Source organism: Humulus lupulus, chromosome X (assembly GCF_963169125.1).
Source record: "Humulus lupulus chromosome X, drHumLupu1.1, whole genome shotgun sequence".
Lineage (NCBI taxonomy): Eukaryota > Viridiplantae > Streptophyta > Magnoliopsida > Rosales > Cannabaceae > Humulus > Humulus lupulus.
The window spans coordinates 8,174,421-8,188,118 of NC_084802.1; the positions used below are offsets into that span (position 1 = coordinate 8,174,421).

At 32.8% G+C, this 13,698-nt stretch overlaps 2 protein-coding genes across 2 annotated transcripts; one reads left to right on the plus strand and one right to left on the minus strand.

The window, feature by feature from the left end:
* Positions 1–3,672: 3,672 nt before the first annotated feature.
* On the minus strand, positions 3,673–5,278 carry LOC133805459 (laccase-12-like). Its single transcript, XM_062243645.1, has 5 exons — positions 5,275–5,278; positions 5,059–5,184; positions 4,331–4,961; positions 3,892–4,244; positions 3,673–3,806 (listed from the first exon to the last, which is right to left on the minus strand). The coding sequence occupies exons 1-5, from the start codon at positions 5,276–5,278 to the stop codon at positions 3,673–3,675; spliced, it is 1,248 nt and encodes a 415-aa protein (XP_062099629.1).
* Positions 5,279–10,072: 4,794 nt separating this feature from the next.
* On the plus strand, positions 10,073–10,996 carry LOC133805460 (uncharacterized). The gene has a single exon (XM_062243646.1). It carries the CDS (start codon positions 10,073–10,075, stop codon positions 10,994–10,996), a length of 924 nt encoding a protein of 307 aa, XP_062099630.1.
* The last annotated feature ends 2,702 nt before the right edge of the window (positions 10,997–13,698 follow it).

Sequence of the window (13,698 nt, forward strand, 5' to 3'; positions counted from 1 at the left end):
TTTCTTCCAAAATATGTAAGATCCTATCACAATTACTTTATTACAACGATAAAAGTAGTAATTAGTTACAACTTTTTCTTAGTTCAAGAGCAGTAGCTGGTTACGATTTTCTTAGTTCAAGAGCAGTAGTTCAAGAGCAGTTACAACTTGTAATTGTTACCAGTTTTCAACTTGTAACTATTACCAGTTTTAAACTTGTAACTGTTACCAGTTTTAAACTTGTAACCTGTTACAAGTTTTAAACTTGAAAAAGTTGTAACCGGTTATAATTTATCTCATTGTTGGTTACCTGAATAAAATTTTGAAAAAAACGACAATTTCATATTCAAATTCTCAACTCATAAATCAATTGTTGGTCTCAATTTTTTTAATAGAATTGTAGATCGACTAATATTGATCTTGAGTAGCATAAAATCAATCGAAATTGTGAATGAAAGTTTACAATATGTGGGAATGTGGAAAATTTTGAAACTTAATTGCCAACAAATAAGAGTATAAATCCTGTAAATTTTTTGGTAGAAAAAGATAGTGATCGAGGTAGAATGACATATGAAATTATATTATTACATTAATTATCTCTTTAATTAAAATTTTAAGATGGCATATATGTAAGTTTCACTATAAATAATATTGTTTCCATGATTACAATAAAAATTGTGACTAAAAATATATTTAAAAGTCTTTAGCTAAAAGTATTAACAACAAAAATAATAATTTATTGTGACTACATATATTTTTGCTCAAGGACAAATTGTTACTGTATAATACTTTCAATCACAAATAATTATTTGTTAAGATTAAAAACGACATATAGTCATAAAAAATTTATGTTATGACAAAAAATCATCAATGATAATTTATGTTATGCATGGTAGGTCGGTTCCTTAAAAACCGACCTACCATGCTTCTCTTTGACTAACATGATAGGTCGGTTCCCTGAATACCGACTTATGAACATATATTAAGTCGGTTTTTGCAAAACTGACCTACCATGACCGATGCCTGATGTCCAGATTGTAGTAGTGATTGGCCGCGGCCAACATGATCCCCTGGCCGCGGCCTCCGCGCGAACATGACCCAGAATATGACCCGTGGCCGCGGCCGTGCGGCAAATTTTTCTTTAAAATTTAAATTTTAAATGTAATTATTGGGGGCTATAAAAGGGATTAGGGTTAACTTTTATCATAACTTTGGATTGCGATTTTTAGAGGCTAGAGCAACAGAGGAGGAGGAAAAAACATCATCATCTATATTCTTCAATCTAGTTTTTCATTCTTCTCAAAACACTTTTATTTTCATTGAATATTTATGTTTATGAATATGAAATATGATTATGGAGTAGTTTTCTTTATAGTTAAGGGTTATTTCAAAACCCTAGACATGATATCTTGAATGCATTGATGATTTTTTTTTTTATTCCCTTATATTAAATTGCTTCTATTTTTCTATTTGAATGTCATGGATCTTGTAAAATTTTGTTTAGATGGCCATTCTATAATAATTTTAACAAATGGCAAAAATTTCAAAACATCAGGGGCGACTCATACCAATATCAGGGGCGACTAATGATGTGTCGCCCCTGATTCTAGAATATTAGGGGCGACATATAGTCGCCCCTAATAATTTTCACAAGTGGCAAACATTCAAAACATCAGGGGCGACTCATACCAATATCAGGGGCGACTAATCATGTGTCGCCCCTGATACTAGAATATTAGGGGCGATGTATAGTCGCCCCTAATAATTTTCACAAATGGCAAAAATTTCAAAATATCAAGGGCGACTAATGATGTGTCGCCCCTGATTCTAGAATATTAGGGGCGACATATAGTCGCCCCTAATAATTTTCACAAGTGGCAAACATTCAAAACATCAGGGGCGACTAATCATGTGTCGCCCCTAATAATTTTCACAAATGGCGAAAATCTCTCAACATCAGGGGCGACTTATACCAATATCAGGGGCGACTAATGATGTGTCGCCCCTGAATTTTAAAATATTAGGGGCGACATATAGTCGCCTCTAATAGAGTCGCCTCTAAAACCAATATTTCTTGTAGTGAGTTCCACACCAGTTTCGAGTGTGCCTGAATATGACGACTTATTTTTTGTACAAACTGTCTTCGAAAAATGACGTGGCCACCAGAAAAGATATGGATGTATCCTTAACATAAGGGACCAGACTCCATTTACTATTGATCCTCCACAAACTAGAGATGAAGAGATGACTGAGATGAGAGAGCGTGTTCGACAATTAGAGGAGCACATCTGGACTCATTGTATCACCCTGGGATCTAAATGTGCCCCACCACCACCTCATGATCCCGATGTTGGAGCACCGAGTCAGTAGGACTTATGTATGAGTTTTATTACTATGGACTTACATTTTCATGTTTAGGACAACTTTTTATTTTGATTGAGCAAACGAACTCTTATGTTTTTATTTATATGTTTAATGTAAGTGTTTTAATTTTATTCTATTGTTTTATATTTAATTCAAATTAAGTAAATAAATAAATATATAAGTGAATAAACATTTCACATATAAAAGAAATCTCAGCTCAGTCTATACCGAGGACAATGTCCTCGGTATAGCCCATCCATATGACAAAATTGGACAGGTTATGCTGATGACATTGTCAACTCTATACCAAGGACAATGTCCTCAGTAAAACTTATACCGATGACATATTGAATGTCCTCGGTAGAAGTTTACCTCTATCGACGTGGTTGTACCGAGAACATGTTCTCGGTATAAGCTATACAGAGAACATTTTAGCTTCTACCGACGACTTTTGTTCTCGGTATATGCCTTGTTTTTTTGTAGTGAATTTGGTCTTTTGGCCTTGAGGACAGTGGAGGCTGATACTATTTGTACACAGTCATACTGTTATGTATATGTGTCCTATTTTGTGCTTTTGGTCTCCTCACAAAGGGGTTTTATATCTTTTGTATGTTGTCTTAGTCTTTTTCAAGGAATACAACAATTTTACACATTCCTTCTATCACAAATGTATTCAATTAAATAATAATGTCTATTAAAAAATAATTTATTATATATGTACGGTTCTGTAAAGTGGCAGTAAGGGTGACTTATCTGTCAACTTTTCCACTATCACCTCCAAAAAAACCAAACTCTGCCTTATGTAAAGTTGCCAAAGTACGCTTAACCTTTTTCTATATCTCTTATAGTAGAAATCCTAAATTAAATAGAATATAAATTAAAAAAAGAGAAAAAAGAAAAATAGCAGAGAAAAGAAAAGATTCTAACCCAAACTATATATATTATATATTTGATTAATTGAATTTTTGTTGGTGATTAAGGCGAAGTTCCATAAAACCCCAGCCTTTTTTCAAATATCATGAACGTAAGCTGTTGTAAGCTGAGTGCCTTTTCCAAGAAAATATAGAATAAGAGGAACATTTAAATAATAATAATAATAATAATGATAATACAATCTATTTATGAATACTTGAATATTTAAAAAAAAAAAGCCTTTAACTGATCAATAGCTAGTTCTATATATATAGTTCCAGATGTAAATTAAGATAAAACATGCTTATTAAAACGAAAAATAACAAGAGGCAATATTTATCTAGCTTATTGTAAAACTTCCACATTATTGATCATAATATATATATATATATATTGATGGTGGAAGCTTTTAATTAATTAAGAGCATATTGGCATGTTAGGAGGAGGTTTTCGAATGCTTGTCTCCTTCGTTGGCCCATTCTTGACAATCAGCACAGCACTCATACCCCAACTGGCATGTCTCTCTAGATGACAATGCAAAAACCACACTCCTGAAAAAAAAAATAACATTTGAATTTCTTAATTAATACTGTTCAAAAAAAAAAAAAACAAGAATAAGTTTCTTAACGTACGTACCAGGATTTTTAGCAAAGAATCTAACGGCAACCCAACCATTTTTGGGAATTCCATATGTGTTGATCTCAGGTGGATCAAGCAAATTGTAGGTTTTGGGGGAAGTTTTGGGGTCAAAGTTGCCATAACCAGTTCCGACATTGTAGCCACTAAAACCATGGAGATGCATAGGGTGATTCTCAGCAGCCAATACATTAGTCCCTTGGAATATAATCTCAATTGCTTCACCATATTCCACCATCTTCACCTTCGTCCCAATGCTTGGGTGTAATGTGTTGTTTCCCACGTCTCCTGTGAAGTTGAAAATATAAGGTGGCCTGGCTGTGAAATCGCTGCTATAAACACCTGACAAGCTCCTGCACCACGTACATATACATAAATATATATATATGATATTGAAAACTCTTCAATAAATATATTTATATGTACACATATGAGATACCTGTAATATGCTTGTAGAATATCGATCGAAGGGGTCTGAAAGCTAACGTTGTTTAAGCTTGCTGCTATCCGACTACCATCTGGTCCCTCACAAGACGAGTTTGGGCAAATTATTGTATTAATCGAAACCGTAATGAACAATCGTTTTCCAACATTCATAGGGACATTAACCGGAAATTCCTTGGTAGCCAAGGCTCTAATACGACTAGTGAAATTGTACGAAGCAACTCTATCAGTTATATTAGGAAGCAATATTGGCATTATTGGAACATTTGATGAAGAGGGTTCGATGGTTTTGTTGGAGTTATTTTTACTATCACCATGGTGATAACGAAGAATGGCAGAGGTAGTAGAGTTATCGGAGGTGACATTAGAGTCAGAAAATGGTCTAGAAAAGATGTAGTAGAGAGTGGGTTTTGAGTGGTTTTTGGTGGTGAGTAAAATGTCCATGGTTTGGCCTGGGGCTATCATTATGTAGTTTGTGGTTATGGGCTTGATGTAAGCTGCGTCTTGAGCCACCACTGTGAAATTATGCTGTGCTATGGCTAAGAACATTTCGTCGTTCATTACTGCGTTCACTACTCGAAGAAGGTACCTCCTTTTTGGTCTCACTACCAGGTTGTATATTCTTTCTACAAAATGATAAAATTTTGTTTATATATATATATATTGAATTTAATTGATGCATGCATGCAACATAAAATTTCTGCTCAATTATAAGTTCTATACCATTGGTGCAATTATATAAAGGTCCAGGCCAGCCATTGATGGTGAAAGCATCTGATATATTTGGGTCTGATCCGGTTGCCATGGCACTCTCAATAATTTCATTCACGTCTCGATTATACCATGAGGCTGCAATACATATATAAAACACATAAATTTGGAATATTATTAGTTACATTTTTTCGCCAACGTAAGAAATATATATATATAAATATATACACATACCGAGTACGACTGTTTTCTGTGCATGAGGTTGAGGAAATGGGTATGTTTTCCCTAATGGAGGCAAAACAATAATGGGGCCATGAACAGTGGCACGTGACCAATCAGTATGAGCATGCCACCATAAAGTTCCTTCTTCTGTTGAAAATATAACCTCATAAGTAAAGCTTTTCCCTGGTTGGATTGGACATTGCGTTATGTTTTCAGGTCCATCTGACCATGGATTTCTTGGTTGTTTTACTCCATGCCTACAAATATATATATATATGTTAATCACTATTAATTATAAGCACAAACACACACGTACCCTTTACTTAAAATATAATTAAGAATAAACAGTGATTAACATAAGCTTTTTAGTGAGGAGAAAACAACATAAATTCTCTGAAGAACATTTCATTCATTGAGCTATATATTACAGCATTAATTATTTCATTACATGATGGATGGATTATTATCACATAAATTTATTATAACATAAAAGTAGGAAAAGATAGCAGTAGTTTATTACCAGTGAATAGTGATGCCATAGTTTCCTTTGTTATGAACAGTAATGAAAGCCGTTTGGCCCTTTCGAACTCGAATGGTTGGGCCTGGGAACCTGCCATTTACAGTCAACATTTTTTTTGTTGTACATAATCTCCTAAATTTCTTCTCTGCAACCTGCAAATCAATTAATAATTATGATTATGAATAACATATAGTTATATATATATAAAAACATTGTGAAATTATATATATATGTTTACTTACAACAAATGTATAGTTACTGTGAATGCCATGATCAGCCATGATGAGCAATCCATCTAGAAAGAAGATCCAGATGAAAATCAAGATCAACCTAATTTTCCTCATCAGTTCCTTTTCTGATATTACTTTATCAAAAATATCTATGAGAAAGTGATGATAATATGAATAATACCCTTTGGAGATTTGCTTTTTGATATGAGAAAAGGGACATTTATTTATAGACCACAAATTTGGGTACTGGAAATTTATGTAGTCACGTTTGCGAAGCTTTAGTTAATGTTTGCAATGAAGTGTCAATTCATCTTAAATTTATTTTTTATTAATCCACCAAAGTCAATCCAATAAAAAAAAAAGGAAAGAGAGAAATAAAATGACTGGAACTAGAAGATGGTATACAGATCATTACATTACTATTGTCTTGTACTTTGTAATAACTAGCTCGAATAATAGCACTATATGAAAATTCTCACATAGTCCGCTTAAAAGGGGATTATGGTTGTCCTTTTTGTGTTTTCGATATGGATAGTTAGAATACTAATTTTTTTTAAATATATTTGTGTATATTAATTGTGTTTATAGCAAACATTCTATCAATTTTTGTAAAATTTCAAATAGTTTAAGGTGTGGAAAACAAGGTTTATGTTGCACGCGTGTTTTTTTTTTAGCATGGGGTGTTTATCGATCAGTTTGGTCTGGTTACAACATACTTTAATCAACCAATATAAAAATTAGCTTGGAAAAATCCAACTCTAACCCGTTTAGTTAAAAAAAAATGGTTTAACTTATCCAATATTTTAGGCGGTTTGAGCGGGTCCATGTTAAGATTTTTTAAAAAAAATATTCAAATAATTATATTCAACAAACTAAAAGTATAGTATATACTTCCAAACATAGACATTATTCTAAATTGAAACTTTAAAACATTATTCCAAATTCATTGTTATTCTAATATAATATATGTAATAATATACATAATATATGTAAGTGTAAATGTAAAAAAAAAACTTGTAATCAGTTTATTTGGGTTATATTGGGAGGGTTGGTATAATTCCCAAACTATCTAGTATAATAATTGGGCGGTTTGAATTTTTGTCAGGTTATTCAAGTTGCATTTTTTGGTTTGGTTTGATTTGGGCAGTTTATTCGGATTGGACAATTTGCAAATTCTTTTGCCAGCCACGTGCAACAAAATATTTGAATTATTTTGTGTATATTAATTGAGATACTTGTTGTAACTACAATATACAATGTCATATAAAAAAATTATAATTATAATTATCCAGGTGCCAAAAATATGAAAAGGTGCACCGAAGGATCTACTTGATAATTACCCAATACTATTGTCATCATCATTTATAATTATTTTTATGTATAATAACATTCTTTCTTTCAAAAAATTGAAAATATTTTTCAAATTTTCAAAAACATATTCACTTTTTTTATACGTTTTTTAGCATAATTAATATCTCATAAATTTTTCGTTGACCAAATAGTAAAACAATGAATAAATAGCATTTTTGCCCCCCCCCCCCCCGAACTATGACTATTGTATGATCGTGTCCCCTAAATAATTCGCGATGTTAAGAATTCCCCCTGAACTATGCACATTACTAAAATATGGGACTTCAGTTAGATTTCGTCCTATGTGGCTAACAGATTGATGACGTAGCATATTGTCTGTTGATGTGGCAGTGTCATATGTAGAATAATTATCAATTTTGCCCCCCGAACTTTGACCATTACCAAATTATACCCATTTTATAAAAAATATATATATATGTCTTTTCTTAAAAATAATAATTAAATCCTTAATAAATAAAAAATTTTAATTATTAACAAATAACTCTTTTTTATTTTTTCTTAAAAAATATTAATTAAAACTATTTTAGAATGAACATTTAAAATAAATACTAAAACAAAGAAAAAACTTTTAATTAAAGAGGTGGACAAAAGACTTAAATAAATAAATACAAATTTTAATTTAAGAGGAGGATAAAGGGGAAAAAACTTTCACAACTTATTTAAATTTTGTAAATATATACTCATAAATATGTTTGATCATGATCTGCTCTATTTATTTTTTCTCTCATCAATCTCTCATTTTACTAATTTTATAATTTCATTTTCTCTATCATCATCGCTTACTTTTTTCTCGCTCACTTTCTTATATCATCGATTATTATTTATTTTTTCTTTGTCATCATTTTCTATTTTTTCACTTTTTCATTATGTTCTCGATCTTATTTGTCTTGTTCTCTCTTTTGTTCTTTATTATGTCGGTAGACCAATGTGAATATAGGATTGTTTTAGCTATGGAACCTTATTTTTTCTTCTCGCTCTTTCTCTCATCACTCATTTTCTTACCCTACTTTTAATTTCTATTCCATATTTTTCCGTCTCTCTACTTTCACTATCATCTCTATTCTTCAATTTCCAATTTCATACTTTCTCAGCTCTCTTTATCTTCTAGAGACCTCATCTCTCTCTATTTTTATAAATTTCTATATTATCTTACAAAATTTCGAAATTGTCTGTATAAATGTTTTTTATATTATTCCAAAAAAAATGTAGTAATTACCGAGTATAGTTTTGATTCCAAACATTGCCAAAACAAAATAAAAAAAATATTTTTGTTTTTATATTAAAGCAGTACTAGGTTTTTAACTAAATTAGTAAAAGTTAAAGTTTATTATGTGCCTTTCATTATCATCAAAATCAGAAGTAAGACTTATTATCTTGGCCCTTGAGTGTGGAGCTGGTGTGAGCAGGCAGTTAATTCAATAGTAATTTTTTAGGAAGGAATATTAGGTAAATTTTTTTTTTATATATTCTCGTCCTTATTCTTACTCTCTTTTATCTCTGCAATTTTCCTTTTGTATCAACTAGTTTAGCTTTAATTTCTCTTTCTTCTTTCTTCTTTTTTGTTCTTTTCCTTAAACCCTAATTGTCAAATTTAATATCTATTCATATATATATATAGTATAATAAAAATTCTTCATTAATCATGATTTTCCTTTTTATTTTTCTAGAAGAAGATTCTTAAGAAGATATGTATTCATCTAAAGGAACGCTATAAATTTAGTTCCACGCGTACGCTAACAAAAATCAATATAATTAAATTTAATATTTTATTAGAATTGTTTCTTGATTATTTTTTGTAGTATTTTTTAAATATTTCCGAATTTATTATATTTAGTTAATCAATAGTAGATAATAATAATAATTATTATTATTATAATAATATTTTGTTAGAGTAGAAAAGATTGGGTTGGAATCCTAATTTTCATTATTGGGTTGGAATTGAAATTATCTATAAGTATCTTAAGACTGATATTTGACTGGTTGTTGCCTCTTGCCAGTCAAATTAATATTCAATGAAGTAAACAATGAACATAGTATCCCCTTAACCAAAATAAATTAATTAATTGATGATTATAGAAAATAGTTAGGTTACATGATGACATCTATTGTTTATATATATATATATATATATAGTAGGTAGAAGTAAGCAATGTGCAATGCACGTTTCCACGTTTGTTTAGTTTTAAAATTGTAAACATTGTCTATAATTTTAATAATTGGTTCATTATTTTAAAAAAAATATATATACATATAATAGAATGAATTATTATTTTTTGAATAAAATAATATAATGAATTATAGTTCTATACTATATATAAATATTTATATCAATAATCTCTACGTATGTGACATTTAAACACAACGTTGATATATATATATTAGGTAGAAGCAACGTGCAATGCACGCTAGATTACTTTTAAATTTGCAAACATTGTCTATAATTTTAATAAAATCTGGTTCACTATTTTTTTTAAATATATATAATTGAATAAATTATTGTTCTATAGTATATATAAATATTTATATCAATAATCTTTACATATATGACATCTAATCACAATGTTGACATATATATATATTTACATGGCTATATAACATATATATATATAATACAATAATATTTAAAAAGAAATTAATAATAGAAATAAAATAAGAATAGAAAAATTCATAGTGTAGACCAAGAATGGATAGAATTCTAAGTTGGAATGTCAGGGGGATCAATAAACGCCACAAGCAAGAGGAGGTGAAAAGAATAATTTACACCATGAATGTGGGTTTAGTTGGTCTCCTTGAAACTAGAGTGCAGACCAAGAATTTAGGGTCTGTATATCTTAATATGTTCCCAGGGTGGTGCTTTACTTTGAACAATGCATGGCATAAAGGTGGGAGAATAATTGTTAGTTGGAATCCGAGTATGTTCTTGGTTAATATTTTGCATTGTACTAGTCAACTGATGCATTTGGAAGTTATCACGGTTAGTAACAAGGAAAGATTTCTGGTTACATTTGTGTATGCTTTCAATGAGGAAATTGGTAGGAATATGTTATGGGCTGACTTGGAAGAAGTTGCTACAACAGTGAGGAACCCGTGGCTTTTGCTAGGGGATTTTAATGATATTTTGAGTGTCGAGGAAAGAATAGGGAGTGGCAAGACTCATCATTGCTCAGGGGCGTTTAAAGAGTGTATGGATTATTGCCAAATGGAAGATGTCAAGTTCTCAGGCGCGTTCTTTACTTGGAACAATAAACAAGGCCCTGAAACGAGAGTGTACTCCAAGATAGATAGAGTAATGGGGAATCAAGCATGGTTGGATAGATACCAGAATGCAAAGGTGACTTTCATGAATGAAGGTAGTTTTGATCACTGTCCAGCCCTCTTACAGGTCTACCCGGAGGTGAGGTCAGGAAGGAAACCTTTTCGGTATTTCCGAATGTGGCAAAAGGCTCCTGGTTTTTTAGAGAAACTTCGCGAGGTATGGCAGGAACAAGTTTATGGTGCTCCTGTGTTTCAACTAGTTCAGAAACTGAGGAAGTTTAAAGGAAAGTTGAAAGACTTAAATAAGGTGGAAACAGGTGATATTAATGTGGATGTTTCTTGTAAGCTATAGGAGCTCCATTCCCTTCAGTCGGAACTTCAAAATAATCCGCGGGATAAGGAGCTTATCATCCAAGAAAAGGAGGCTAGGGAGAGGTATGAAGAAGCTCGGTCAAATCTCATTTCCTTCCTTCGACAAAAAGCTAAATTGCATTGGCTTAAGGATGGGGATGAGAATACCTCTATGTTTCATGCGAGTATTAGAGCCCGAAGAACTACAAGCCGAGTTTAAGCCATAGAGGATAAAGATGGTTGACAGGTACACGAGCCCCATCAAATCACAGTAGCTTTCTTGAGTTTTTATGAAGATCTCTTGGGAACAGCCATGGCTCACAGGAAAAGTGTGATGTTAGGGGTGATTAAACAAGGGCCTCTGATTAACGAAACTCACAAAAGATTACTACATCACCTGTATACAGATGAAGATGTTAAAAATGCCACCTTTGCGATTCCAGGAAACAAATCGCCAGGCCCGGATGGATACAGCAGCTTCTTTTTCCAAGACAATTGGGAAATGGTAGGGGATGATGTGTGCAGAGCGGTGCAGTCTCTTCTACACACAGGTAAGCTTCTCAAAGAAATAAACTCCACTACTTTGACCTTAATTCCCAAGAATAAATGCCCTCGGTCAGTTATGGAGTTTAGACCCATTGCCTGTTGTAATGTTATTTACAAGATCGCCACAAAATTGATCTATTCTCGCCTAAGGAAGATTCTGCCAGACATAGTTGCCCAGAATCAAAGTGGGTTTTTCCAAGGTCGATACATTGCATACAACATCATGGTTTGTCAAGATTTGGTGAGGCATTATGGGAGAGGGAAAGGCAAACCGAAATGCATGATTAAACTAGATTTGAGGAAGGCATACGACACTATAGAATGGGATTTCATTGAAGAAATGTTAAAAGCATTTGGCTTTCCGAGTGATTTTATTCAGTTGGTTATGATATGTGTGAGAACTCCCAGGTTCAGCCTAATGTTTAATGGTTCTCTACATGGATTTTTTGAAGCTAAAAGAGGCTTGAGACAAGGAGACCCAATGTCACCCCTGCTATTTGTGATTGGAATGGAATATTTATCCCGAATTCTCATGAAAATTGGCAAGAAAGAGGATTTTAAGTTCCATGACAGATGTGAGAAACTCCAGCTAAATCACTTATGCTTTGCAGATGACGTCCTACTTTTTTGTCATGGTGATTTCAAATCCATTTACCGCCTGCTCCAAGGTTTGAAGCTCTTTTCTCAATCTTCAGGCTTACAGCCTAGTGTGGAAAAAACCTCAATCTATTGTGCTAACATGAATGAATCTGAAGTACAGCAAGTGATCCAAGTATCAGGCTTTTAGAGAAGTTCTCTTCCCTTTACTTACTTGGGTATTCCTGTCTGTGCAAAGAAAATTCCAGCTGCGGAATGTGAGGTGATTCTTGAAAGGATGGTTCAACGAATTCGAGTTTGGAGTTCAAGGAATCTTTCTTATGCTGGAAGGGCTACTTTGGTGAACTCAGTTCTTATGGCTATCCATTCTTATTGGGCGCAAATCATGATCATTCCTAAGAAGATCTTACATAGAGTTAATATAATATGTAGGAACTACTTATGGAAAGGGATGGTTGACTCAACCAGTACGGGTCAAGTAGCTTGGGACGATATGTGTCGTCCTAAGAGTGAAGGGGGCTTGGGATTCAGGCGGATTACCAAGTGGAATGAGGCAGCTATTGGCAAGTACGTTTGGGCAGTGGCTTCGAAACAAGACACACTTTGGGTACAATGGGTACATGCGGTCTACTTAAGTGATGGGGATTGGTGGGCCTATACGGCCCCAAGTTCCAGTAGCTGGTACTGGCGTTAGATTGTTCGGGTAAAAGAAGCATACAAGCAACTCAACTTGCTCCAATTGATCTCTTTGGGTAATTACAAAATTAAAGAAGGGCACACTCTCCTTTGCTCATCTCATTCAAAAGTCCATTGGAGAATGGAGGTGTGGAATAGACTTTCCATTCCGAAGCATAGATTTATTCTATGGCTTTCGGTCCTTGATCGATTACAGGTGAAAGAGAGGCTTCACCGGTTCAAGATAGTCCACGATGACCAATGTGTAATGTGTGGAATGAGTAAGGAAACTAGAGATCATTTATTCTTTGACTGTCATTTAACTAATCTCAGCTTCCTTAGAATAAAAGAATGGCTAGACTAGAAGGTGTCTACAACAACAATTCCAAAATTGTTACGATGGATTGCTAGGGCAAAGCTCTCTCCTTTTAGGAAGCAGGTTCTGGCAGCAGCTCTTGCAGCTACAGTATACCAGATCTGGCATTGCCGGAATGTTGCAATATGGAATCAGAGGGTTAGTACAGTGTTAGTTCTCACAAAAAGAATTCAAAGTGGTGTGAAAAATAGAATACAAGGTGTAATGCCAAAGAAAGTAAATTTGATAGATAGAGATTGGTTTGAAAACTTGTAATAGATCTTTTCAGGCCTGTTTGTTGGTTCTGTATAGGTTGTAATTTGTTTGATTGTTGGGCAATACACGGATCTGATTTACCAACAAAAAAAAAAAAGTCATAGTGTAGACAGTAGTATACATGCATCAACTATTTTTAGTTTCTAATGTATCTCACAATGTCTTTTGGTGAATTTGATGAAGAAAAAGAGTTCTAATCACTTGATAAAAAATAAACTATCACACAAATATTTATAAGATAAAAAAATTGTAAC

Excerpts from the sequence above, each read along its gene's own strand:
- LOC133805459 (XM_062243645.1), bottom strand. Across the intron at positions 4,962-5,058 it reads TTTATATAATTGCACCAATG|AAAGAATATACAACCTGGTA; the intron begins GTATAGAACTTA and ends ATCATTTTGTAG. Across the intron at positions 4,245-4,330 it reads ATTCTACAAGCATATTACAG|GAGCTTGTCAGGTGTTTATA; the intron begins GTATCTCATATG and ends TACGTGGTGCAG.
- LOC133805460 (XM_062243646.1), top strand. The coding sequence starts at position 10,073 with ATGGATAGAATTCTAAGTTGGAATGTCAGGGGGATCAATAAACGCCAC.